This window comes from Oncorhynchus tshawytscha, linkage group LG06 (genome assembly GCF_018296145.1).
Source record: "Oncorhynchus tshawytscha isolate Ot180627B linkage group LG06, Otsh_v2.0, whole genome shotgun sequence".
In the NCBI taxonomy this organism is placed as follows: Eukaryota; Metazoa; Chordata; class Actinopteri; order Salmoniformes; family Salmonidae; genus Oncorhynchus; species Oncorhynchus tshawytscha.
In genome coordinates, this window is record NC_056434.1 from 55,570,613 (window position 1) to 55,596,262 (window position 25,650).

Sequence of the window (25,650 nt, forward strand, 5' to 3'; positions counted from 1 at the left end):
AACAAAGCCTCCTTCACTCATACTGCCAAACAACCTCGTAAAACTGACTATCCTACTGATCCTTGACATCGGCGATGTCATTTACAAAATAGCCTCCAACACTCTACTCAGCAAATTGGATGCAGTCCATCACAGTGACATCCGTTTTGTCACCATAGCCCCATATACTACCCACCACTGCGACCTGTATGCTCTCGTTGGCTGGTCCTCACTACATATTCGTCGCCAAACCCACTGGCTCCAGGCCATCTACTAAGTAAAGCGCCACCTTATCTTAGCTCACTGGTCACCATAGCAACACCCATCTGTAGCACACGCTCCAGCACATATATTTCACTGGTCATCCCCAAAGCCAACACCTCCTTTGGCTGCCTTTCCTTCCAGTTCTCTGCTGCCAATGACTGGAACGAACTGCAAAAATCACTGAAGCTGGAGACTCATATCTCCCTCACTAACTTTAAGCACCATCTGTCAGAGCAGCTTACCAATCGCTGCAGCTGTACACAGCCCATCTGTAAATAGCCCAAAATCCCCATGTTTGTTTTTGTTTTTCTGCTCTTTTGCACACCAGTATTTCTACTTGCAAATCCTCATCTGCACATCTGTCACTCCAGTGTTAATTGCTAAATTGCAATTACTTCGCCACTATGGCCTTACTTACTTCATTTTCACACACTGTCTTCAGATTTTTCTATTGTGTTATTGACTGTCCGTTTGTTATCCCAAGTGTAACTCTGTGTTGTTTGTGTCGCACTGCTTTGCTTTATATTGGCCAGGTCGCAGTTGTAAATGAGAACTTGTTCTCAACTGGCCTACCTGGTTAAATTAAGGTGAAATAAAAAAAAAAAAAAATAAAAATACAATTGAAAACGAAATAATCTCAAAAAAGTTTGTTATTTTTTAAACAAAGGTCTTGAAAATGAGATGGTGAACTCCGCAAACAACCAGTCAGAGAATGAGAATGGTAAATGATTGGAATTAATACATTCATTCAATACATTGGAGGGTTAGGACTGGAGCCACCAGAGGACTTGAAAATTAGCCATAGCTGAGAGGATCACCAAAACTAAAGGTATTTTGGTTTCAGTGCATTTTCTTAAAAACATTTTTAAATAGCCTATCAATGTGTAGGCATACTGTGTAATAAAAATGATAATTGTGTACTAAAAACGTGAATGTGTTTTTTCAGAGCATACAACCATGCAATTCAATGGCTCAGATACGAGACGTATATTGCAGAGTCCACAGGAAATCACGGATTACAAAAAGAAAAACAGCCACGTTACAGACACTGACGTCTCGCTTCCAGACAAACTAAACACCTTCTTTGCCCACCTTTGAGGATAACACAGTGCCACCGTCGAGCCCCCCCCGCCCCCCAACACTTCTTCTCCGTAGCCGACGTGAGTAAGATATTTAAACGTGTTAACCCTCGCAAGGCTGCTGGCACAGACGTCATCCCTAGCCGCGTCCTCAGAGCATGTGCAGACCAGCTGGTTGGTGTGTTTACGGACATATTCAATCCCTCCCTATCTCAGTCTGATGTCCCCAAATGCTAAAAGATGGCCACCATTGTTCCTGTACCCAAGAAGGCAAAGATAACTGAACTAAATGACTATCGCCCTGTAGCACTCACTTCTGTCATCATGAAGTGCTTTGAGAGACTAGTCAACGATCATATCACCTCCACCTTACCTGCCACCCTAGACCCACTTCAGTTTGCATATACCGCCCCAACAGGTCCACAGACGATGCAATCGTCATCACACTGCACACAGACCTGTCCCATCTGTACGAGAGGAATACCTATGTAAGAATGCTGTTCATTGACTACAGCTCAGTATTTAAAACCATAGTACCCACCAAGCGCATCATTCAGCTGGATGCCCTGGGTCTCAACTCGGCCCTGTGCAATTGAGTTCTGGACTTTCTGACGGGCCGCCCCCCAGGTGGTGATGACACAACAGCAGTGGGCTTGATTACCAACAATGACGAGACAGCCTACAGGGAGGAGGTGAGGGCACTCGGAGTGTGGTGTCAGGAAAACAACCTCTCACTCAAAGTCAACAAAACAAAGGAGATGATCGTGGATTTCAATAAACAGCAGAGGGATCACTCATCCATCCACATTGATGGTACAGTAGTGGAGAAGGTGGAAAGTTTTAAGTTCCTCGGCGTACACATCACAGACAAACTGAAACGGTCCACCCACACAGACAGTGTGATGAAGAAAGCGCAACAGTTTGTCACTTAAAACCCTGACAAACTTTTACAAATGCATAATTGAGAGCATCCTGTCGGGCTGTATCACCACCTGGTACGGCAACTGCACCGCCCTCAACAGCAAGGCTCTCCAGAGGGTGGTGCGGTCTGCACAACGCATCACCGGGGGCAAACTACCTACCCTCCAAGACACCTACAGCAACCATTGTCACAGGAAGACCAAAAAGATCATCAAGGACAACAACCACCTGAGCCACTGCCTGTTCACCCCATTTACCATCCAGAAGGCGAGGTCAGTACAGGTGCATCAAAGCTGAAAAACAGCTTCTCTCTCAAGGCCATCAGACTGCTAAACAGCAATCACTAACTACATAGAGACTCATATCACTGGCCACTTAAATAAATGGATCACTGGTCACTTTAATAATGTTAACATATCTTTCATTACTCATCTCATATGTATGTACTGTATCTTATACCATCTATTGCACCATGCCTATGCCACTCATCCATATGAGAAAATTGCAATATGTACATATTATTATTCCTCGCTTTAGATTTGTGTGTATTAGGTAGTTGTTGGGGAATTGTTAGATTATTTATTAGATATTACTGCACTGTCGGAACTAGAAGCACACGCATTTCGCTACACTCGCATTAACATCTGCTACATACAATTTGATTTGATTTGCCGACAACCATCCGTGAAGATCAGTGGACAAAGGGCTGGACAACAGGCCACACCAAAAAAACGTATGGTTCCACAGAACAACAACTGGGATGGATCCCGAGGCAAATGTGGCTTCTTCATTAACATCTGTATGCTTAATAAAATAATGATAAAAATACTGTCGCCATCTTTGATCCAAGAGAACACACATGGTTTATGTTCTGAAAATCAATAACTATATATTGGTCATGTCTCCCGAGTGGTGCAGCGGTCTAAAGGCACTGCATCTACATGCAAGAGGCATCACTACAGTCCCTGGTTAGAATCCAGGCTGTATCACATCCAGCCGTGATTGGGAGTCCCATAGGGCGGTGCACAATTGGATCAGCATCATCTGGGTTTTGCCGGGGTAGGTCGTCATTGTAAATAAGAATTTGTTCTTTAACCGACTTGCCTAGTTAAATAAAGGTTAAATTAAAACATTTTAAAAAGTATATATATATAATAAGTCTTACAAAGCCATTCCATAAGTCCACTCAAGCTTCTTCAACTGTCTTCTGACTGTGATTAGAGTGATGTTGATATTGTGCTGTGATGCCAAAAGATTCCAGGCTGCATTTGCAGATCGCCCATCATCTTCAACCATCAGTGAGTTGATGGTTTGAATAGTCTCGCTGGAAATTGTAATGAAAAGCACTATACAAAGTAAATGTGTTATTTATTATGGTCTGACATGTTGCAATTTTGTAATGTGTTTTGTTTGGAAAATTGTTTTGTAAATATTAATTCACATTTTTGGTGCCACCATATAAACTATCAATTATTTAAATAAATATTGTTATTATTATTATTGAAACAGATGGCTCATTCATCAGAAAACCAACTGATATTGCCAACTACTTTAATAATTTTTTCATTGGCAAGATTAGCAAATGTAGGTATAACGTGCCAGCAACAAATGCTGACACTACACATCCAAGTACATATCTGAGCAAATTATGAAAGACAAGCATTATCATTTTAAATTCCGTAACGTTATTGTGGAAGAGGTTAAAAAATTATTATTGCCTATCAACAATGACAAGCCACCGGGGTCTGACAACTTGGATGGAAAATTACTGAGGATAATAGCAGACGATTTTGCCACATCTTCAACTTAAGCCTACCAGAAAGTGTGTGCCCTCAGGCTTAGGGGAAAGCATTCCGCTACCTAAGAATAGTAAAGCCCCCTTTACTGGCTCAAATAGCTGAACAATCAGCCTGTTACCAACCCTTAGTACATTTTTGGAAAAAATAGTGTTTGACAAGATACAATGCTATTTTACAGAAAACAAATTGACAACAAACTTTCAGTATGCTTATAGAGAAGGACATTCAACAAGCACAGCACTTACACAAATGACTGATGATTGGCTGAGAGACATTGATGATAAAAAGATTGTGGGGACTGTCTTGTTAGACTTCAGTGCGGCCTTTGATATTATCGATCATAGTCTACTGCTGGCAAAACTTATGCGTTATGGCTTTACACCCCCTGCTGTATTGTGGATGAAGAGTTACCTGTCTAACAGAACATAGAGGGTGTTCTTTAACGGAAGCCTCTCAAACATAATTCAGGAAGAAACTGGAATTCCCCAGGGCAGCTATCTAGGCCCATTTCTTTTAAAAATCTTTACTAATGACATGCCACTGGCTTTGAGGAATGCCAGAGTGTCTATGTATGCGGATGACTCAACACTATACATGTCAGCTACTACAGTGACTGAAATAACTGCAACACTGCAACAAAGAATTGCAGTTAGTTTCAGAGTGGGTGGCAAGGAATAAGTCTAAATATTCTAAAACTAAAAGCATTGTATTTGGGACAAAGCATTCACTAAACTCTAAACCTCAACTAAATCTTGCAATAAATCATGTGGAAATTGAGCAAGTTGAGGTGACTAAACTGCTTGGAGTTACCCTGGATTGTAAAACTGTCATGGTCAAAAAATATTGATACAACAGTAACTAAGATGGGGAAAAGTGTGTCCATGATAAGGCGCTGCTCTACCTTCTTGACAGCACGGTCAACAAGGCAGATCCTACAGGCCATAGTTTTGTCGTACCTGGACTATAACAAAGTCTTAAAAATAACTATGAGTAGTGATGTTTAGTTAATTACAAGGATGATACAAAAATCCTTGGTCAGGTGACACAAAAAAGGATTTAGGAAAATTGCAATTGGTTCAGAACAGGGCAGCATGGCTGGCCCTTGGATGTACACAGAAAGCTAATATGAATAATATGCATGTCAATCTCTCCTGGCTCAAAGTGGAGGAGAGATTGACTTCATCACTGCTTGTGAGAGAAGGGGTATTGACATGTTGAATGCACCCATGCATACCCCTCAAGACATGCCACAAGAGGTCTCTTCACAGTCCCCAAGTTCAGTGCAGACTATGGACGGCTCACAGTACTAAATAGAGCCATGACTACATGGAACTCTATTCCACATCAAGTAACTCATGCAAGCAGTAAAATTGGATTTTAAAAACAGATTAAAAAACACCTTATGGAACAGCGGGGACTGTGAAGCAACACAAACACAGGCACAGACACATGCATACACACACACACACGATAGCATGCAAACTATACACACATGTACACATGGATTTTGTACTGTATATTTGTGGTAGTGGTGGAGTAGGGGCCTGAATGCACACAGTCTGTGAATGTATTGTAGTAATGTTTTTAAAATTGTATAAACTGCCTTAATTTTGGTGGACCACAGGAAGAGTAGGGAACACATATATAACCATAGAAAATGGTTGCAGGTCAGAGGGCCATCTAACAAGTGCAGATCGGAGGGCCATCAAGCGAAACAGAGCAATGAAGCACGGGTAAACAGCGGGAGTATCTATGACTCTCAGCTTCTCCCTTCCCTTGGCACAAGCTCTGATGACCAGCTCCATCCCCCCTGACCAGCTCCAACTCCCCTTTCCCTGTTTTGCGCGGCTACATGGCGCACCCCCTTTTCCTGTTAGGCACGGCTTGCCCAATTTTTCAGTTTTTGATTTGTTAAAAAAGTTTGAAATATCCAATAAATGTCGTTCCACTGCATGATTGTGTCCCACTTGTTGTTGATTCTTCACAAAAAAATACAGTTTTATATCTTTATGTTTGAAACCTGAAATGTGTGAAAAGGTCGCAAAGTTCAAGGGGGCCGAATACTTTCGCAAGGCACTGTATGTGTGTTTGTGCGTTAGTGCTTGGATTTGGCAGGTGCACACCAGTAGCTAGTACTAGCACATTGAATTTTCTACTGCTCGAGGACCATCAACCCCTACAGAATATTGGCTAAAAAGTTCCAGCTCCTAAATATAAACAGTACCAGCACCCAAAAATGAGTGCCTGCACCAATTTGTGAAGTGCAGTGATACGTGAAGTAAAAAGAAGTCGACTTCAAGCACTGCAAAGTGTGTGTGTGTGTGTGTGTTTCTTCACGTGTTAAAACATGTTACAGAACTCACAGTGGAGGGAGTGATGCCAAACTTGCCCTCTCCGTATACCAGGCCGTACTCGATGACAGAGAAGAGGCCCGAATCTGCGTCTGTGGCACTGACTGTCACTATGACCGTGCCCAAGTCAACATCCTCAAACACTGGCTTCTGCAAAGGGACAGCATGACACAACAACATCAGCATACACACAGACAAGCACAAACTCAGACCATCACAATAGAAATTGTATCAAGTGAATACTACTAAAGGTGTCCGCATGCATCCCAACCAAAATAGTTTGTGCATATATAATGACATTTTTGTTCGATTTGGTCTTCCGCAAGTTTTTTCGGCTATTCGGGCACACATTTTTTCTCGAGGCAAGCCGAAGTCGGTAGCCAACGTCTATGCCCCTTTGTTGGTGATTGGTCAATAGTAGGGGTTCTTCAATGAAGTGTCATTCAACAAGAAACAAATTGTTTTCATGCAACATTTTTTACTTGATAAATACTGCACCAAACATCTTAGATGTAAAATTGCGCGACTAAGATCTTCTTGGGAAAAACGTCAACATTTATGACAGATTTCTTGAGTTATCTTATTTTTGAAGTGAATGTCTTTTAAGGTAGGTAGTACTGAAACACACGTTCAGTTCGCCTAGCCGAGTTCGGCTAGGTGCCAGCTGAACCGAAGTATGCTGATGCCGTAAAGGGTGACGCCCTTTGCAATGCATGTTATGAACTAGTATTTTTGGTACCTGGTAAGAGGGTTGTGTAAAGATGGGCTTGTTATCATTGATGTCTACTATACGTAGGTAGACAGGAAGCTCAGCCACTCTGGGTGGACTGCCGTGGTCCTGAGCTCTCACTGTGAAGTTCAGCCACTGCACCTGCTCAAAGTCCACTGTCCGGTTGGCTACGATCTTACCTGCACAACAACACAATGATTACCAGCACACTTCTCATCATACATATACTAATTATAGGGGAGAACGGGTTGGTTGTCTCACAGGTTGGTTGTCACAGTGGTTATTACTCAAAATCCAGAAGGGGCTGTGTAATAATTTAATTTCAAGATAAAAACGTGTGTCCTCTATAGGAGAGTTCATCCATGTGTTCAATTCAGGACAGGATCTAAAAATATTGAGGTGAGAGGAATATTTGCAGTTTTCAAGGGTGAAAGTAAATATTCATATGCTTGTTATTTCTTTAATAAATAGCTATATGATGGGAGTATCCATAAACAATTACTTTATTGAAAAGAGGAAAGGAAGAGCTTTATTTAAATGTGTATTTTTTTTCCATAGATCAAGTCATGTGGTTACTGGCATCTTAATTAGTATTGGGGGGTGTTTAGGGATGGTTGTCACATTCGCCCTGTTTCCACCGGCACTTAAATATAGGGCCAAATTCCAGCTGACTCTAATCTAATTCGCAAATTCGAGCCCTGTTAGGGTAAACTTGGGCCAGCGCAGCCCATTTTCACAACTGGTGCCAGTTCGATTAGAATTTGGCTGGTGATGCCATTACTACACTACCGTTCAAAAGTTTGGGGTCACTTAGAAATGTCCTTGTTTTTGAAAGAAAATCGAATTTTTTGTCGATTAAAATAACATCAAATTGATCAGAAATACAGTGTAAACATTGTTAATGTTGTAAATGACTATTGTAGCTGGAAACTGCATATTTGTTTATGGAATATCTACATAGGCATACAGAGGCCCAATGGCATGTTGTGTTAGCTAATCCAAGTTTATCATTTTAAAAGGCTAATTGATAGTACCTGCAAAACACCAGTCTCAACGTCAACAGTGAAGAGGCGACTCCGGGATGTCCCTAGAATTTCTAAGCAAACAGCAGGAGGCAGGGCTTTCTCCTATAGAGCTCCATTTTTATGGAATGGTCTGCCTATCCATGTGAGAGATGCAGACCCGGTCTCGACCTTTAAGTCATTACTGAAGACTCATCTATTCAGTAGGTCCTATGATTGAGTGTAGTCTGGCCCAGGGGTGAGAAGTTGAACGGCTAGGCACTGGAGCGACGAACCGCCTTTGATGTCTCTGCTTGGCCAGGTCTCCTCTCTCCACTGGGATTCTCTGCCTCTGACCCTGTTATGGGGGCTGAGTCACTGTGGTGGAGAAGATTTTTGTGGGCTATGCTCAGCCTTATCTCAGGGTAGTATGTTGGTAGACTGTTGACATCCCTCTAGTGGTGTGGGGGCTATGCTTTGGCAAAGTGGGTGGGGTTTTATCCTGCCTGGTTGGCCCTGTCTGGGGGTATTGTCGGACGGGGCCACAGTGTCCCCCGACCCACCCCTGTTACAGTCTCCAGTATCTATGCTGCAATAGTCTATGTGCCGGGGGGTCTAGGGTCAGTCTTTTATATCTGGTGTAATTCTCCGGTCTTATCTGGTGTCCTGTGTGAATTTATGTATGCTCCCTCTAATTCTCTCTCCCTCCCCTCCCGGAGGACCTGACCCCTAGGATCTTTCCTTAGGACTACTTGGCCTGATGACTCCTGGCTGTCCCCAGTCCACCTGGTTATGCTGCTGCACCAGTTTCAACTGTTCTGCATGTGGCTAGGGAATCCTGACCTATTCACCGGACGTGGTACCTTGTCCTGGACCTGCTGTTTTTGACTCTCTCTACCGTACCGGCTGTCTCGACCTCTGAATGCTCAGCTATCAAAAGCCAAATGACATTTACTCCTGCCGTACTGACCTGTTGCACCTTTTACAACCACTTATTATTATTTGACCTTGCTGGTCATCTATGAACGTTTGAACATCTTGAAGAAAAATCTGGCCTTAAATGGCCATGTACTCTTATAATCTCCACCCGGCACAGCCAGAAGAGGACTGGCCACCCCCCAGAGCCTGGTTCCTCTCTAGGTTTCTTCCTAGGTTCCAGCCATTCTAGGGAGTTTTCCTAGCCTGCTCTTTGGGGTATTAGGTTGGGTTTCTGTATAGCACTTTGTGACATCTGCTGATGTAAAAAGGGCTTTATAAATACATTTGAATGATTGAATGATATTCCATGAAAATATTACATTCCAATTAATATTTTTTTTAATGAATTAAACACAACTATTGAAATCCTTTTGCTCCTGAATGTAATTTGAAATACTGCTGGGATTTAAAATCTTGCATTATTCAAATCATATTCACTGCAATTGTACATAATGGATTGTATGGAAAAGGAACAGCAAAGAAAGAACAAAGTAAATGAATTTGTAGGTGAGTTAAAAAGAGGGAATTTACATCAAATCTCCTTATAGTGCGGATGTTAATGTGCAACATAATTTCCCCCCATATTTCATTTAAATAATTAAAATAAGACAACTAGACTTAGAATGACTTACTAAAAAATGTCTAAATAAAATTGATTAAATGTATTTTAACGCACTTGCTTGAAACCCTATCCCATAATAACCCCCCCTCATTAAAATAACAAAAAAAGTGTAAACTGTAGGCATTTATTTCTCTTTATAGTGTTACGCCCTGACCTTAGAGATTTGTACATCTCTATTTTGGTTTGGTCAGAGTGTGATTTGAGTGGGCATTCTATTTTATTTTTTCTATGTTTTTGTATTTCTTTGTTTTGGCCGGGTATGGTTCTCAATCAGGGACAGCTGTCTATCGTTGTCTCTGATTGGGAACCATACTTAGGTAGCTTTTTACCACATGGTTTTTGTTGGTAGTTATTTTATGTTTAGTGCTTTGCACTTGACAGGACTGTTTTGGTTATTCTCTTTGTTATTTTGTTATAGTGTTCAGTTTCAATAAAAAGCATGAACACTTACCACACTGCGCATGGGTCCGATTCCTCTTCTTCAGACGACGAATACCGTTACATATAGTTTATTTGCCTAAGAATGACCTTCATCCACATACAATTTTTTCCCCAAATGTTGCCCTACTTAGTATGTTTTATTAATAAGCATTGACATGAACATTTGAGTAGAGTAAGAACTGCAATGCCAAAGCAAATATTCAACAATGTTGAATTTATTTCTACACATTTATTTTTGTAATGTTAGAGAGAAATACTTTTCAATAAATAAAGGCTTTCCTTTTTTTCAAATAAAGGCTTTACTTTTTCAAAAACATTGTATATTGGTTTATTTGTTGCTGAAAAACGAATGGCAAACACTGTGACAACCAACCCCATACTGTGTGACAACCAACCTCGGACAAAGTGTGTTTAATGGCTTATAACTCCATGTTGGAATAAGATATGAGGATAACAAATGGTCCCCATTTCAACCGAAGACCTTGGTTTTTCTCCTAACAGTGAAAATAAGATATACTGGTGCATTAGAAATACATTAATTTGTAAAAAGTGTGACAACTAACCCCGGTCTACAGTATGTGACCAATAAAATTGGATTAGAATTTGATTTGATGCCCTCAAAGCCGGTGTTTGGTGGATATATTGGCACGGGTGTCGTTAGGCCCGGGCAGGCACACTGTGCCAATATCCTCCAAACACAGGCTTTGAGCGCATTATCACTTTTATACAATGGGTTACCAACATACTCAAATAATCATTGACATGTTTTCAATTAAAATCTTATTTTGATTAATTTATTCATAGTATTTCATCCTTCCAGATATAGTCCCGACACAAATCTGGGTTGCTACCCAAGATGACTGGTCATTCATTCTATCGGTTTGGTTGCCAGTCCCAGTCGTTCAGTCTTTTTGTTCTGTATCTATGGAAGAGACACATTTGTTCATTCTAAATGTTCCATTGCCATACTGGCTGAATAACAGCAAAATAGCTGCATTTGTATTTATTTAAACTGTTTTATAAAGACATTTATTTGGGATACATCCATAACAATAAGCTAATGAGGTGCAATTTCGCCTGGCATAGGACATTTTCTCTCCAGTACACTGTTGTTCAACAACACAGCTAACACAATCACTTCAAACTGAAGCTGGAAAGACTGCAAACTAGCTGCACTTCATTTAATTTGACCTTTTTTCAATTTATATTTCTTTGTATATTATCCATAAAAATTATGATTCATAATTTCGAATGGCTGAGAAAACGCTGCCTGTCTGTCTCGTCCTGACTCCCGACACGTTCATTACTATGGGACAGCTGGATATCGAATTTAAATATTGAAACAATGTCATAATGGTCAAAGAGACAGACAGCAAGGTTTATACAAATGTCCACTGTTGAAGCCTAAATGTTAGCCTAAAAGAAATGTGAGATAATGTCTAGATGCTTTTTAGAGTAGAGATCAAGTTTATAAATTGCCTGGCTGGGCTGATGAGACAGTGGATTGCACAATCAGATGGAACAGAGTAAATAGGCATTTTTAACGTCATAGATTTGTGGACTAAAAACCGTCTGGAATGCAATTTTAACCAATCAGCAATCAGGATTAGACCCACCCATTGTATAATATGCTACATCTAAAAATTTCATAATTTTTGCCATGGCAAGTTGGTAGAATGTTTGCATTTAGAATGTTTTGTTGATTATTTGTAAATTAGCTTCAATACACAAATTAATTACTTAAAAATCATACAATGTGATTTTCTGGATTTTTGTTTCACAGTTGAAGTGTACCTATGATAAAAATTACAGACCTCTACATGCTTTGTAAGTAGGAAAACCTGCAAAATCGGCAGTGTATCAAATACTTGTTCTCCCCACTGTAATAGTCCAAATTGGTGACGTGAAATGAAAGAAATCACTAAAAATAATAAAAATACAAAACGGAAAAGTGGTTAGTGCATATCTAGTCACCCTCTTTGCTATGAAGCCCCTAAAAAAGATCTGGTGCAGCCAATTACCCCGAGAAGTCACATAATTAGTTAAATATAGTCCACCTGTGTGCAATCTAAGTGTCACATGATCTGTCACATGATCTCAGTATATATATACCTGTACATCTGTTCTGAAAAGCCCCAGAGTCTGCAACACCACTAACCAAGGGGCACCACCAATTAAGCGGCATCATGAAGACCAAGGAGCTCTCCAAACAGGTCAGGGACAAAGTTGTGGTTGTACACAGATCAGGGTTGGGTTATAAGAAAATATCAGAAACTTTGAACATCCCATGGAGCACCATTAAACCATTAAAAAAGGTGGAAAGAATATTGAAACCACAACAAACCTGCCAAGAGAGGGCCGACCAGGTAAGGAGGGCAATAATCAGAGAGGCAACAAAGAGACCAGAGGAAACCCTGAAAGGGTCTGCAAAGCTTCACAGCGGAAATTGGAGTATCTGTCCATAGGACCACTTTAAGCCGTACACTCCACAGAACTGGGCTTTATGGAAGGGTGGGCAGAAAAAAAGCCATTGCTTAAAGAAAAGAATAAGCAAACATGTTTGGTGTTCACCAAAATGCATGTGGGAGACTCCACAAACATATCGAAGAAGGTACTCTGGTCAGATGAGACTAAAATTGAGCTTTTTGGCCATCAAGGAAAACGCTGTGTCTGGCGCAAACCCAACACCTCTCATCACCATGAGAACACCATGCTGTAGGGATGTTTTTCATCGGCAGGGACTGGGAAGGAATTGAAGGAATGATGGATGGCGCTAAATACAGGGAAATTCTTGAGGGAAACCTGTTTCAGTCTTCCAGAGATTTGAGACTGGGACAGAGGTTCACCTTCCAGCAGGACAATGACCGAAAGCATTCTGCTAAAGCAACACTCGAGTGGTTTAAGGGAAAACATTTAAATCTCTTGGAATGGCCTAGTCAAAGCCCAGACCTCAATCCATTTGAGAATCTGTGGTATGACTTAAAGATTGCTGTACACCAGCAGAACCCATTCAACTTGAAGGAGCTGGAGCAGTTTGTTCTTGCAAAAATCCCAGTGGCTAGATGTGCCAAGCTTATTGAGACACACCCCAAGAGATTTGCAGCTGTAATTGCTGCAAAAGGTGGCTCTACAAAGTATTGATTTTGTGGGGGTGAATAGTTATGCACGCTCAAGTTCTGTTTGTTTTTTTTCACTATAAAAGTGGTAGGCATGTTGTGTTAATCAAATGATATAAACTCCACAAAAATCATAGGGAAAAATGCCAAGGGGGTGAATACTTTTAAATGTTATTATTTTATTTTCATTTTCTGTACCAAATTTTGTTGAGTCAACATTTTCAGTTTATAGATTATACTTCACCACTAGCATTTAAAAAGCGATTATATTGCATTTCCGTAATAACACAGAAATCATAGTAAATTGTTATGTTTTTTTGTCGGTAAGTAGCTGCTTGACAAAGTCCTACAATTTCTGATGAATCAAAAAAAATGGTCAAAATTTACCCTTGTTGACACTTTTAGGGTTCATTTTATCCTTTTCATTTGTCATGGCAATTCTGAATCATACAAATACAAAACTCCACCAAAAGCAAAGTTGGTGGAATGTTTGAATTTAGAATGTTTGGTTGAATGGAGCGACAGTGTTGATATCAACATTTTAAAAATCAACTTTAGTAGCATTTAGAATGTTTGAATGTTTGGTTAATCGGTACCAATGCAGATTTGGAACTCAGTTTGGTGGCAACAACCCCAATACTTTAAAAAAATGGGCTTCTACACACAATTTCACAAGTTCGTCCGTACCATGGATGGTACAGGGACATCAGTATCAATATCAACAAATGTCATCATCAATGTTACGAATCAAATAATGTATTTAAAATGATAATGGCTTATTTCATTTTGTTTCATGTGCACTATGGTGGCTAAAAGCAGAATTGCAGTAACACATACCAGAAAAGCATTTAAAATAATAAAATGAGATACAACAAATTGAACAAAATCAAAAAGTCTTGGCGTCACAGTGCATTCGGAAAGTAATCAGACCTATTGACTTTTTCCACATTTTGTTACACTAACCTTATTCTAAAATGGATAAAATAAAATAAAAATCTCATCTACACACAATACCCCATAATGACAAAACGAAAACAGGTTTTTAGAAATGTATTAAAAATCAAATAATTACATAAGTATTCAGACCCTTTGCTATGAGACTGGAAATTGAACTCAGATGCATCCTGTATCCGCAGATCATCATTGAGATGTTTCTACAACTTGATTGGAGTCCACATGTCGTAAATTCAATTGATTGGACATGATTTTGAAAGGTACACAGTTGACAGTGCATGTCTGAGCAAAAACCAAGCCATGTCCGTGGAGCTCCGAGACAGGAATTGTCCGTGGAGCTCCGAGACAGGATTGTGTCGAGGCACAGATCTGGGGAAAGGTACCAAAACATTTCTGCAGCATTGAAGGTCCCCAAGAAAACAATGACCTCCATCATTCTGAAATGGAAGAAGTTTGGAACAACCAAGACTCTTCCTAAAAGGAAAGGAAAATTACCTGTCTATTTGTGGAAAAATCACCCTGATTAACTCCTTAGTTATATCACAGTTTACCAATTTGCTTATGGTTTTGCCTACACCTAGTGACCTGCTTTTTAAATTATATGTACAAAAAATATTCAATTTGATTTGGAACGGCAAACCAGATAAAATTAAAAGGGCCTATTCATATAACGAATATGAATTCGGTGGGCAGAAATTATTAAATATTAAAGCATTAGACCTCTCACTAAAGGCATCAGTCATACAAAAGTTATACTTGAATCCAAACTGGTTCTCTAGTCAATTAGTACAAATGTCTCATCCTATATTCAGGAAGGGCCTTTTCCCCTTTATTCAGATTACACCTGCTCACTTTCGCTTGTTTGAAAAGGAAAATCTCCAAAATATCTTTATTTTTTAAACAAGCCTTAGAAAGTTGGTTGCAATTTCAGTCTAATCCACCTGAAAGGACAGAACAAATAGTACAACAAATAGCGTGGTTAAATTCAAATATAATAATTGATAAAAAAAACTGTATTTATCGAAGAACTGTTTAAAAAAGGTATAAATTTAGTGAATGATATCATAAATAGGACTGGTGGAGTTATGTCACACATGCAGCTAACACAGACATATGGAAATATCTGCTCTATCCAAAATTACAACCAATTAATTGCAGTATTACCACAAAAATGGAAGAGGCAAGTAGAAGGGGAAAAAAGTATGGAACTTGTATGTCGGCCCTGTATTAAAGAACATAAATGGTTAAAGAAAAGTGTGATAAATAAAAACATATACCAATTTCATTTAAGGACCAAAAAAAAAGCGTTTGACAGTGATGAGTGGAGGTTGTTTGTCCGCTGACCCATTACGAATGCAGGCAATGAGGCAGTGATTAATGAGATCTTGGTTGAAAACAGCAAAGGTGTATTTAGAAGGCAAATTGGTGAGGATGATATCTATGAGGGTGCCCGTGTTTACGGCTTTGGGGTGGTACCTGGTAGGTTCATTGATAATTTGTGTGAGGTTGGGGGCATCAAGCTTAGATTGTCGGATGGCTGGGGTGTTAAGCATGTTCCAGTTTAGGTCACCTAGCAGCACGAGCTCTGAAGATAGATGGGGGGCAATCAGTTCACATATGGTGTCCACAGCACAGCTGGGGGCAGAGGGTTGTCTATAGCAGGCGGCAACGTGAGAGACTTGTTTTTAGAGAGGTGGGTTTTTATAAGTAGAAGTTCAAATTATTTGGGTACAGACCTGGATAGTAGGACAGAACTCTGCAGGCTATCTCTGTCGTAGATTGCAACACCGCCCCCTTTGGCCGTTCTATCTTGTCTGAAAATGTTGTAGTTAGGGATGAAGATTTCAGAGTTTTTGCTGGTCTTCCTAAGCCAGGATTCAGACACGGCTAGGACATCCGGGTTGGCAGAGTGTGCTAAAGCAGTGAATAAAACAAACTTAGGGAGGAGGCTTCTAATGTTAACATGCATGAAACCAAGGCTATTGCGGTTACAGAAGTCATCAAAAGAGAGCGCCTGGGGAATAGGAGTGGAGCAAGGCACTGCAGGGCCAGGATTCACCTATACATCACATCATCCTCTTATCTACCAACATAGACAGGGCTCTAACTCCTCGAGCTCCACAATGAGATAGGCTGTTAGCCAGCCTGCCAGCTTAGTAGAGTCTGCCACTAGCACAGTCAGTGTAGTCAGCTCAGCTATCCCCAATGAGACCGTGTCTGTGCCTCAACCCAGGTTGAGCAAAATTAAACAATCTCACTAGGATAAAGACCTCCCCCATTCCTGCCATTATTGAAAGAGATCGTGATACCTCACATCTCAAAATAGGGCTATGTTAAGGGATTTTTTATCAATGATGACTAATTATGTATACATTTCAATCAGGACTGACTAGTCCAAATGCTATTATGTACTGTACATGTATGAATTTTCTCTCTTGCTCCCATTCCCAATTGTATATAATATAGTCAGGAGTTTAGAACAATGCCTTGGTACAAATGAATGAACTATCTCCAGATGGCAGGGACGGACTGTCTAGAATGCTTATCTACACTGACTGACCTTGGCTTTAGGCGAGGAGGGAAGGCTCGAGAACTATAGGGCCTCTCTACCAGTGTCAAGAAGAGATAGAACATTTAGAAAATGCTGACGTCATTTTCAGTTTTTAACCTGTGGTAAAATGTGTATGAAGCCAGTACTCTCTTGAATTAAACGCTGTTACCTGACTTTTAAGACCGGGGCTCTGTCCATTCTTAATGCATTGACAGAGTGTTTCATTTTGATTGGGAATTAAAACAGAGGAATTTAGAATTCCTTCAACAGGCTACATAATGTTAGATCCCTCACTTCAAATGCAGTTATAATCAATGAACTAATCACTGATCATAATCGTGATGTGATTGGCCTGACTGAAACATGGCTTAAGCCTGATGAATTTACTGTGTTAAATGAGGCCTCACCTCCTGGTTACACTAGTGACCATATCCCCCGTGCATCCCGCAAAGGCGGAGGTGTTGCTAACATTTCCGATAGCAAATTTCAATTTACAAAAAAATATGACGTTTTCATCTTTTGAGCTTCTAGTCATGAAATATATGCAGCCTACTCAATCACTTTTTATAGCTACTGTTTACAGGCCTCCTGGGCTATATACAGCGTTCCTCACTGAGTTCCCTGAATTCCTATCGGAACTTGTAGTCATAGCAGATAATATTCACATTTTTGGTGATTTTAATATTCATATGGAAAAGTCCACAGATCCACTCCAAAAGGCTTTCGGAGCCATCACCAACACGTCGCTGGACCTACTCACTGTCACAGTCATACTCTGGACCTAGTTTTGTCCCATGGAATAAATGTTGTAGATTTTAATGTTTTTCCTCATAATCCTGGACTATCGGACCACCATTTTATTACGTTTGCAATTCCAACAAATAATCTGCTCAGACCCCAAACAAGGAGCATCAAAATTCGTGCTATAAATTCCCAGACAACACAAATATTCCTTGAAGCCCTTCCAGACTCCCTCTGCCTACCCAAGGACATCAGAGGACAAAAATCAGTTAACCACCTAACTGAGGAACTCAATTTAACCTTGTGCAATACCCTAGATGCAGTTGCACCCCTAAAAACTAAAAACATTTGTCATAAGAAACTAGCTGGTATACAGAAAATACCCGAGCTCTGAAGCAAGCATCCAGAAAATTGGAACGAAAATGACGCCACACCAAACTGGAAGTCTTCCGACTAGCTTGGAAAGACAGTACCGTGCAGTATCGAAGAGCCCTCACTGCTGCTCTATCATCCTATTTTTCCAACTTAATTGAGGAAAATAACAACAAGCCGAAATTTATTTTTGATACTGTCGCAAAGCTAACTGAAAAGCAGCATTCCCCAAGAGAGAATGGCTTTCACTTCAGCAGTATTAAATTCATGAACTTCTTTGAGGAAAAGATCATGATCAATTAGAAAGCAAATTACGGACTCCTCTTTAAATCTGCGTATTCCTCCAAAGCTCAGTTGTCCTGAGTCTGCACAACTCTGCCAGGACCTAGGATCAAGAGAGACACTCAAGTGTTTTTGTACTTTATCTCTTGACACAATGATGAAAATAATCATGGCCTCTAAACCTTCAAGCTGCATACTGGACCCTATTCCAACTAAACTACTGAAAGAGCTGCTTCCTGTGCTTGGCCCTCCTATGTTGAACATAATAAATGGTTCTCTATCCACCGGATGTGTACCAAACCCACTAAAAGTGGCAGTAATAAAGCCTCTCTTGAAAAAGCCAAATCTTGACCCAGAGAATATAAAAAACTAATCGGCCTATATCGAATCTTCCATTCCTCTCAATTTTTTTTGAAAAAGCTGTTGAGCAGCAACTCACAGCCTTCCTGAAGACAAACAATGTATACGAAATGCTTCAGTCTGGTTTAAGACCCCATCATAGCACCGAGACTGCACTTGTGGAGGTGGTAAATTACCTTTTAATGGCGGCAGACGAGGCTCTACATCTGTCCTCGTGCTCCTAGACCGTAGCGCTGCTTTTGATACCATCAATCACCACATTCTTTTGGAGAGATTGGAAACAAAATTGGTCTACACGGACAAGTTCTGGCCTGGTTTAGATCTTATCTGTCGGAAAGATTTCAGTTTGTCTCTGTGAATGGTTAGTCCTCTGACAAATCAACTGTAAATTTCGGTGTTCCTCAAGGTTTCGTTTTGGGACCACTATTGTTTTCACTATATATTTTACCTCTTGGGGATGTCATTCGAAAACATAATGTTAACTTTCACTGCTATGCGGATGGCAGACAGCTGTACAATTCAATGAAACATGGTGAAGCCCCAAAATTGCCATCGCTCGAAGCCTGCGTTTCAGACATAAGGAAGTGGATGGCTGCAAACTTTCTACTTTTAAACTCGGACAAAACAGAGATGCTTGTTCTAGGTCCCAAGAAACAGAGAGATCTTCTATTGAATCTGACAATTAATCTTGATGGTTGTACAGTCGTCTCAAATAAAACTGTGAAGGACCTCGGCATGACTCTGGACCATGATCTCGCTTTTGTTACTTCTAGGTTAGACTACTGCAATGCTCTACTTTCCGGCTACCCGAATAAAGCACTAAATAAACTTCAGTTAGTGCTAAATAAGGCCGCTAGAATCCTGACTAGAACCAAAACATTTGATCTAATTACTCCAGTGCTAGCCTCCCTACACTGGCTTCCTGTTAAGGCAAGGGCTGATTTCAAGGTTTTACTGCTAACCTACAAAGCATTACACGGGCTTGCTCCTACCGATCTTTCCGATTTGGTCCTGCCATACATACCTACACATACGCTACGGTCACAAGACGCAGACCTCCTAATTGTCTCTAGAATTTCTAAGCAAACAGCTGGAGGCAGGGCTTTCTCCTAAAGAGCTACATTTTTATGGGTCTGCCTACCCATGTGAGAGACGCAGACTCAACCTTTAAGTCTTTACTGAAGACTCATCTCTTCAGTAGGTCATATGATTGAGTGTAGTCTGGCCCAGGAATGTGAAGGTGAACGGAAAGGCTCTGGAGCAACGAACCGCCCTTGCTGTCTCTGCCTGGCCGGTTCCCCTCTCTCCACTGGGATTCTCTGCCTCTAACCCTATTACAGGGGTTGTGTCACTGGCTTACTGGTGCTCTTCCATGCTGTGCCTAGGAGGGGTGCGTCACTTGAGTGGGTTGAGTCACTGACGTTATTCCTGTATGGGTTGGCGCCCCCCCTTGGGTTGTGCCGTGGCGGAGATCTTTGTGAGCTATACTCGGCCTTGTCTCAGGATGGTAAGTTGGTGGTTGAAGATATCCCTCTAGTGGTGTGGGGGGCTGTGCTTTGGCAAAGTGGGTGGGGTTATATCCTGCCTGTTTGGCCCTGTCCGGGTGTATCATCGGATGGAGCCACAGTGTCTCCTGACCCCTCCTGTCTCAGCCTCCAGTATTTATGCTGCAGTAGTTTATTTGTCGGGGGGCTAGGGGTCTGTTATATCTGGAGTACTTCTCCTGTCTTATCCGGTGTCCTGAGTGAATTTAAGTATGCTCTCTCTAATTCTCTCTTTCTTTCTCTCTCTCGGAGGACCTGAGCCCTAGGACCATGCCCAGGACTACCTGGCATGATGACTCCTTGCTGTCCCCAGTCCACCTGGCCGTGCTGCTGCTCCAGTTTCAACTGTTCTGCCTTCGGCTATGGAACCCTGCTACCTGTCCCAGACCTGCTGTTTTCAACTCTCTAGAGACAGCAGGAATGGTAGAGATACTCTTAATGATCGGCTATGAAAAGCCAACGGACATTTACTCCCGAGGTGCTGACTTGTTGTACCCTCGACAACTACTGTGACTATTATTATTTATGAACATTTGAACATCTTAGCCATGTTCTGTTATAATCTCTACCCGGCACAGCCAGAAGAGGACTGGCCACCCCTCATAGCCTGGTTCCTCTCTAGGGTTTGGCCTTTCTAGGGAGTTTTTCCTAGCCACTGTGCTTCTACACCTGCATTGCTTGCTGTTTGGGGTTTTAGGCTGGGTTTCTGTACAGCACTTTGAGATATCAGCTGATGTAAGAAGGGCTATATAAATACATTTGATTTGCGGGATCTCCGGGCTTTCACTTTTTTTTTTTTTTTACCTTTATTTTACTAGGCAAGTCAGTTAAGAACAAATTCTTATTTTCAATGACGGCCTAGGAACAGTGGGTTAATTGCCTGTTCAAGGGCAGAAAGACAGATTTTGTACCTTGTCAGCTTGGGGATTTGAACTTGCAACCTTTCGGTTACTAGTCCAATGCTCTAACCACTAGGCTACACTGCCGTCCCAGTTTGGAACATTGGAACATCTACATTCAAAAAAGTTTAATAAATCAATTTAATATAACCAACACCATCATAATAAATCCATGATTTATTTCAGGCAGCTTTAAAGAAACATTATATAAAGAAAATGTAACCTATTTCAGAAGAATATAATAGCATATTCTGAGTGGTCCTTATGTTAGGCCTTGATCTGGCTATGACATATGGCTGTGGGCTGCACTAGTTAATTTAGCAGGCAAGATTTTCCATTTCCGTGGCATTATTTAAAATTATTTTTTAGTAGAATAAAAAACATGAGCTGTCCCACACCCAGATAAATTAATTTGCGTAGAATTGCTGACTAACTGGGAATAAACTATAAACTATCAAAATAAAAAGAGTCGAACACTCCATATATAAACTCCCAGTAATTTATTGGGTATTTACCAATGTGTTGGCATCACTGTGCTTTCTTCACGGGGATGCCGAAACATTGGCAAATACCCAATAAATTCCTTGGAGTTTATAGTAACAATACAATACAATTGAACATAGCTGAATAAAATAGAAAGGATATTTTTCCCAAACGTTTTCCAGAGGGAGTGCGCACATGCGGCTATCGTTTTGAGCGGTTAATAACGTGATCATTTGAAACAGGTCCTAAGCTTAATTTAGAATTATTTATGCAACTTTAGTTGTGATACACACCTTAAGCTATATGTTTTGATTTGTAATACATTCTAAGGCTAATGAGGATCTGAAAAAAGTTGCATGAAAAGCATGCTCTGTTTCTTGATCATGCTGCACATACTTCATCAGTCTCTCATTCACAATTTGTCAAGCACTTGATAATATTCTCATCCATCAGACTATTCTAAATGACATATACTAATATATGTGTGGAATCATTTTTAATTTAGAATGTCCTACAAAAAAAAACGTCATCCCTTGCCTGGTCTCGAATAGCGAATGGAGGAAGCGCTTCCTGAGGTTACATTTTTAATATGACAGGTATGATACACCAGTTATAAAGCTTCATAATGTGCTTCATTTTAAGAATTGAGGGATAAAAATAGCAGCACGAGAAAGCTGGGATCCTCTTTTAAATAGTGGTCAGTCAAAAGTCTGTTTTCACACGCGATTGCGCAATTACTGGGCTTGTATAAGAACTAGGCTCTGTACACTATGAGCTCTCCAACCCTGTTCCAGGGGTCCTACAGTAGGACTACAGGCTACACTTAGAGCTATTTGGCCACTTTAGTTGTGATACAAACCTTATCAAAACATATATGCCTATGGCCTAGGCTACGTGCGACTATGATTTGAAAAACGGGCAAAAAATGCATTCTCTGTTTCTTGCCTTAGACTGCACACGCTGGGCATCACTCACAAGTTCTCAAATTATTCTTGCCTTTACATATACTAAATAATATATGTGTGAAATTTATTTTGGTTTGGAATGGGCCATTATCATGCACCCTTCGGAACAGGGAAAAAAATAAGTAATCTGTATGCACTTGAGTAGCATATGGAGGACGCTTCTCCTGCGGTTAATTTTCATGCCAGCCAGGTAGTCTCCTCCAGTTGTAAAGCAGAGCAATGTGTTTGATATAAAGAATGTTTAAAAATAAATATAGTATGCCAGGCCTAGCCTATAGAAAGCTTATGGGATCCTCTTTTTAATAGTGGCCATCAAAACACTGTTTTCACACACAATTGCATAGACTATATAAATGTTGCGCAACATGTCTAGTTACTGTGGCAGTAATATGGTCACGGTGGAGTTTTACAAGAGAGTGAGGACTGAGTTTTAGGAGCAGTGTGGGAACTCTGGCAAACAGGGACTCTTTTCTGAAGCAATTCCGGGGGTGTTTGAATTGGCTGCAGAGATGGGCTTCCAGTGAAAATCTGATGTACTGTATATTGTAGAAGTAGTAGTACGATAAGAATAGATAAACTAATATCCAGGCTAGCAAATTGGTAGGTATAATACGTTTGATAAGTGTATGTTATTGTCTATTTTATATCACAAAAAAAATTATAATATTTGAAAGAAAGAAAGGAAATAATCTGCCTTTTTTGAGTGAGATTTGAGTGTGTTGTTGAGTTCTGAGAATATGAAATATACTTATGTCACTGTGGGAGAGAGGGTAATGTATGACATTTACATTATGCCAGGATATGTTATTGTTAGCCATCAGGGATCCTAAGGGAGGGATCCTCTGGGAGGAGAAGAGACACAGTCTGGTACCAGGCACCATGACAGCCGTGAGTTGTGGAGCAGTGAGCACTTTGGGGTAGAGGTCAGATGAAGTGAGGAAGAACAGGTATTATTAAGGTTCTGTCTAGCAACAGAGATGCATTGGCTGTTCAGATGTGTAGGAGGAGCCTCAGGAGGAAGGGTTAAATATCAGTGCTTGTGTGAAATGTCATTGTCATTGTCTAATGCAGCTGTATTGATCCTCTGGGAAGAATTAAACTTGTTTAAGCTTTCATAGTGTCCGTTGAGTTTTTTACTCTGAGAATTAGAACCTAACCGTGTGCTACTTATAAGAAGATATTTGAAAATACTTTCAAATACACAGAAAATAATAAATATAATTAAATAATGTATGCATGTATTTGAACCCAGGTCTGGTGTGTATGTGTTCACATCTGTGTATGCAAGTTTGGTGTGACTTTAGTTTGAATATACAGTAAGCTGTTGAAGACTACACAATGTGTGTGTGTGTATGTGTGTTGTACCAGTAGAGGGGTCCTCCAGTCTGAGGTAGTCCCCTCGGGGCAGGTGTAGCAGCTGGTAGATGACCTGTCCATTAGGGCCTTTGTCTGGGTCCACAGCTGACACCGACAGCAGAGTGGTGCCTGGCTGAGCCCCTTCCAGAATCTTCTCTGAGAAGTTGGCCACTCCAAAGGGTCTGAACCGCGGGGCGTTGTCATTCACATCCAGCACGTTCACTGTCAGTCTCGCTGTCAATGGTTGAGAGGCAATTGAGAGGGTTAGTATTGGGAAGAGATAGAGAAAAGATTAGAGTCGATGTCCGAACCACCGTAGAAATCTAATTAGCATAATACTAATAAAAAAACATAAAAATCAGTCTGTTTAAGCTAGAGATTTTAGTTTTTTTGCATGGGCTGCATCTCAAGTGGCAGAGCTACAGCGGCTTTTTCCAGACTAGGAGACATCCCAAAAATCGGTCTTGTCACAGAAACGTCTGTGGCGTCCGAACGATTTGACAAACAAACTAATATGAACCTTCTATGGAAAGATGACTCTCACAATAGTGTTCACTGTTTTGCTCTATGACTGAAGGTGGAACAGCTGTCATGTAATGGACATACACAACATAGTCCAAGTTTTGGAGAAGTACAGATCGAGTTATAAAAAAATATCCAAAGCTTTGATTATCCACAGAGCACCATTATTTAAAAAAAGTAAAGAATATGACACCATAACAAACACGCCAAGAGAGGGCCACCCACCAAAACTCACAGACCAGGCAAGGAGGGCATTTAAACAGAGAGGCAACGAAAATACTAAAGATAACCCTGAAGGAGCTGAAAAGCTCCACAGCGGAGATTGGAGTATCGGTCCACAGGACCACTTTAAGCCGTACACTCCACAGAGCTGGCCTTTACGGAAGAGTGGCCAGAAAAAGCCATGCTTAAAGCAAACATAAGCAAGCACATTTGGTGTTCATCAAAAGGCATGTTGGAGACTCCCCAAACATATGGAAGAAGGTATTCTGGTCAGATGAGACTAAAATTGAGCTTTTTGACCATAATGGAAAATGCTATGTCTGGCGCAAATCCATCTCATTACCCCGAGAACACCATCCCCACAGTGAAGCATGATGGTGGTAGCATCATGCTGAGAGGATGTTTTTCATCCGCAGGGACTGGGAAACTGGTCAGAATTGAAGGAATGATGGATTGAGCTAAATACAGGTAAATTCTTGTGGGAATGACTCAATCCAACTGAGAATCTGTGGTATGACTTAAAGAGTGCTGTACACCAGCGGAACCCATCCAACTTGAAGGAGCTGGAGCAGTTTTGCTTTGAAGAATGGGAGAAAAAAAACAGTGGTGCTGAAATGATTTATACTTTTACTCAAGTATGACAATGTAGTACTTTTTCCACCACTGGATGTGGCTGGGGCTATAGGAATTATTTCCCATGACCCATCAATTTAGACAAGTGTGTCTGGGTGTCATCTAATATCAATAACATATTTTTATCTGGACACTTTCTGTTTACCTGGAATTGTTCCTCACTGTAGGCTACTACAACTTTTAGATAATCTTTACTACACTACTCACTGTTTAGCACATGACCTCAAATGTGAATCCTTAAAGAGATGGGTGGGGCTGGCTTAATAGGGTGTGGACAATGCTGAAAGGGTGTAGACAAATGTAATTTTTTTTTTTAAATTGATTTTACCTTTATTTTACTAGGCAAGTCAGTTAAGAACAAATTCTTATTTTCAATGACAGCCTAGGAACAGTGGGTTAACTGCCTGTTCAGGGGCAGAACGACAGATTTGTAACTTGTCAGCTCGGGAATTCGAACTTGCAACCTTTCGGTTACTAGTCCAACG

The 25,650-nt window shown here is 40.7% G+C and overlaps 1 protein-coding gene across 2 annotated transcripts in view; it reads right to left on the reverse strand.

Annotated features, from left to right (window-relative positions):
- Positions 1-25,650, reverse strand: part of LOC112252736 (cadherin-23-like) — a 95,145-nt gene that overhangs the window by 32,959 nt on the left and 36,536 nt on the right. For both annotated transcript variants that reach the window (XM_042323423.1, XM_024424246.2), the window contains exons 12-14: positions 23,798-24,022; positions 7,133-7,302; positions 6,406-6,543 (exon numbers count right to left, since the gene is read on the reverse strand). In XM_042323423.1, coding sequence (XP_042179357.1) covers positions 6,406-6,543; positions 7,133-7,302; positions 23,798-24,022 — 533 coding nt within the window. The remainder of the gene's footprint in view (positions 1-6,405; positions 6,544-7,132; positions 7,303-23,797; positions 24,023-25,650) is intronic.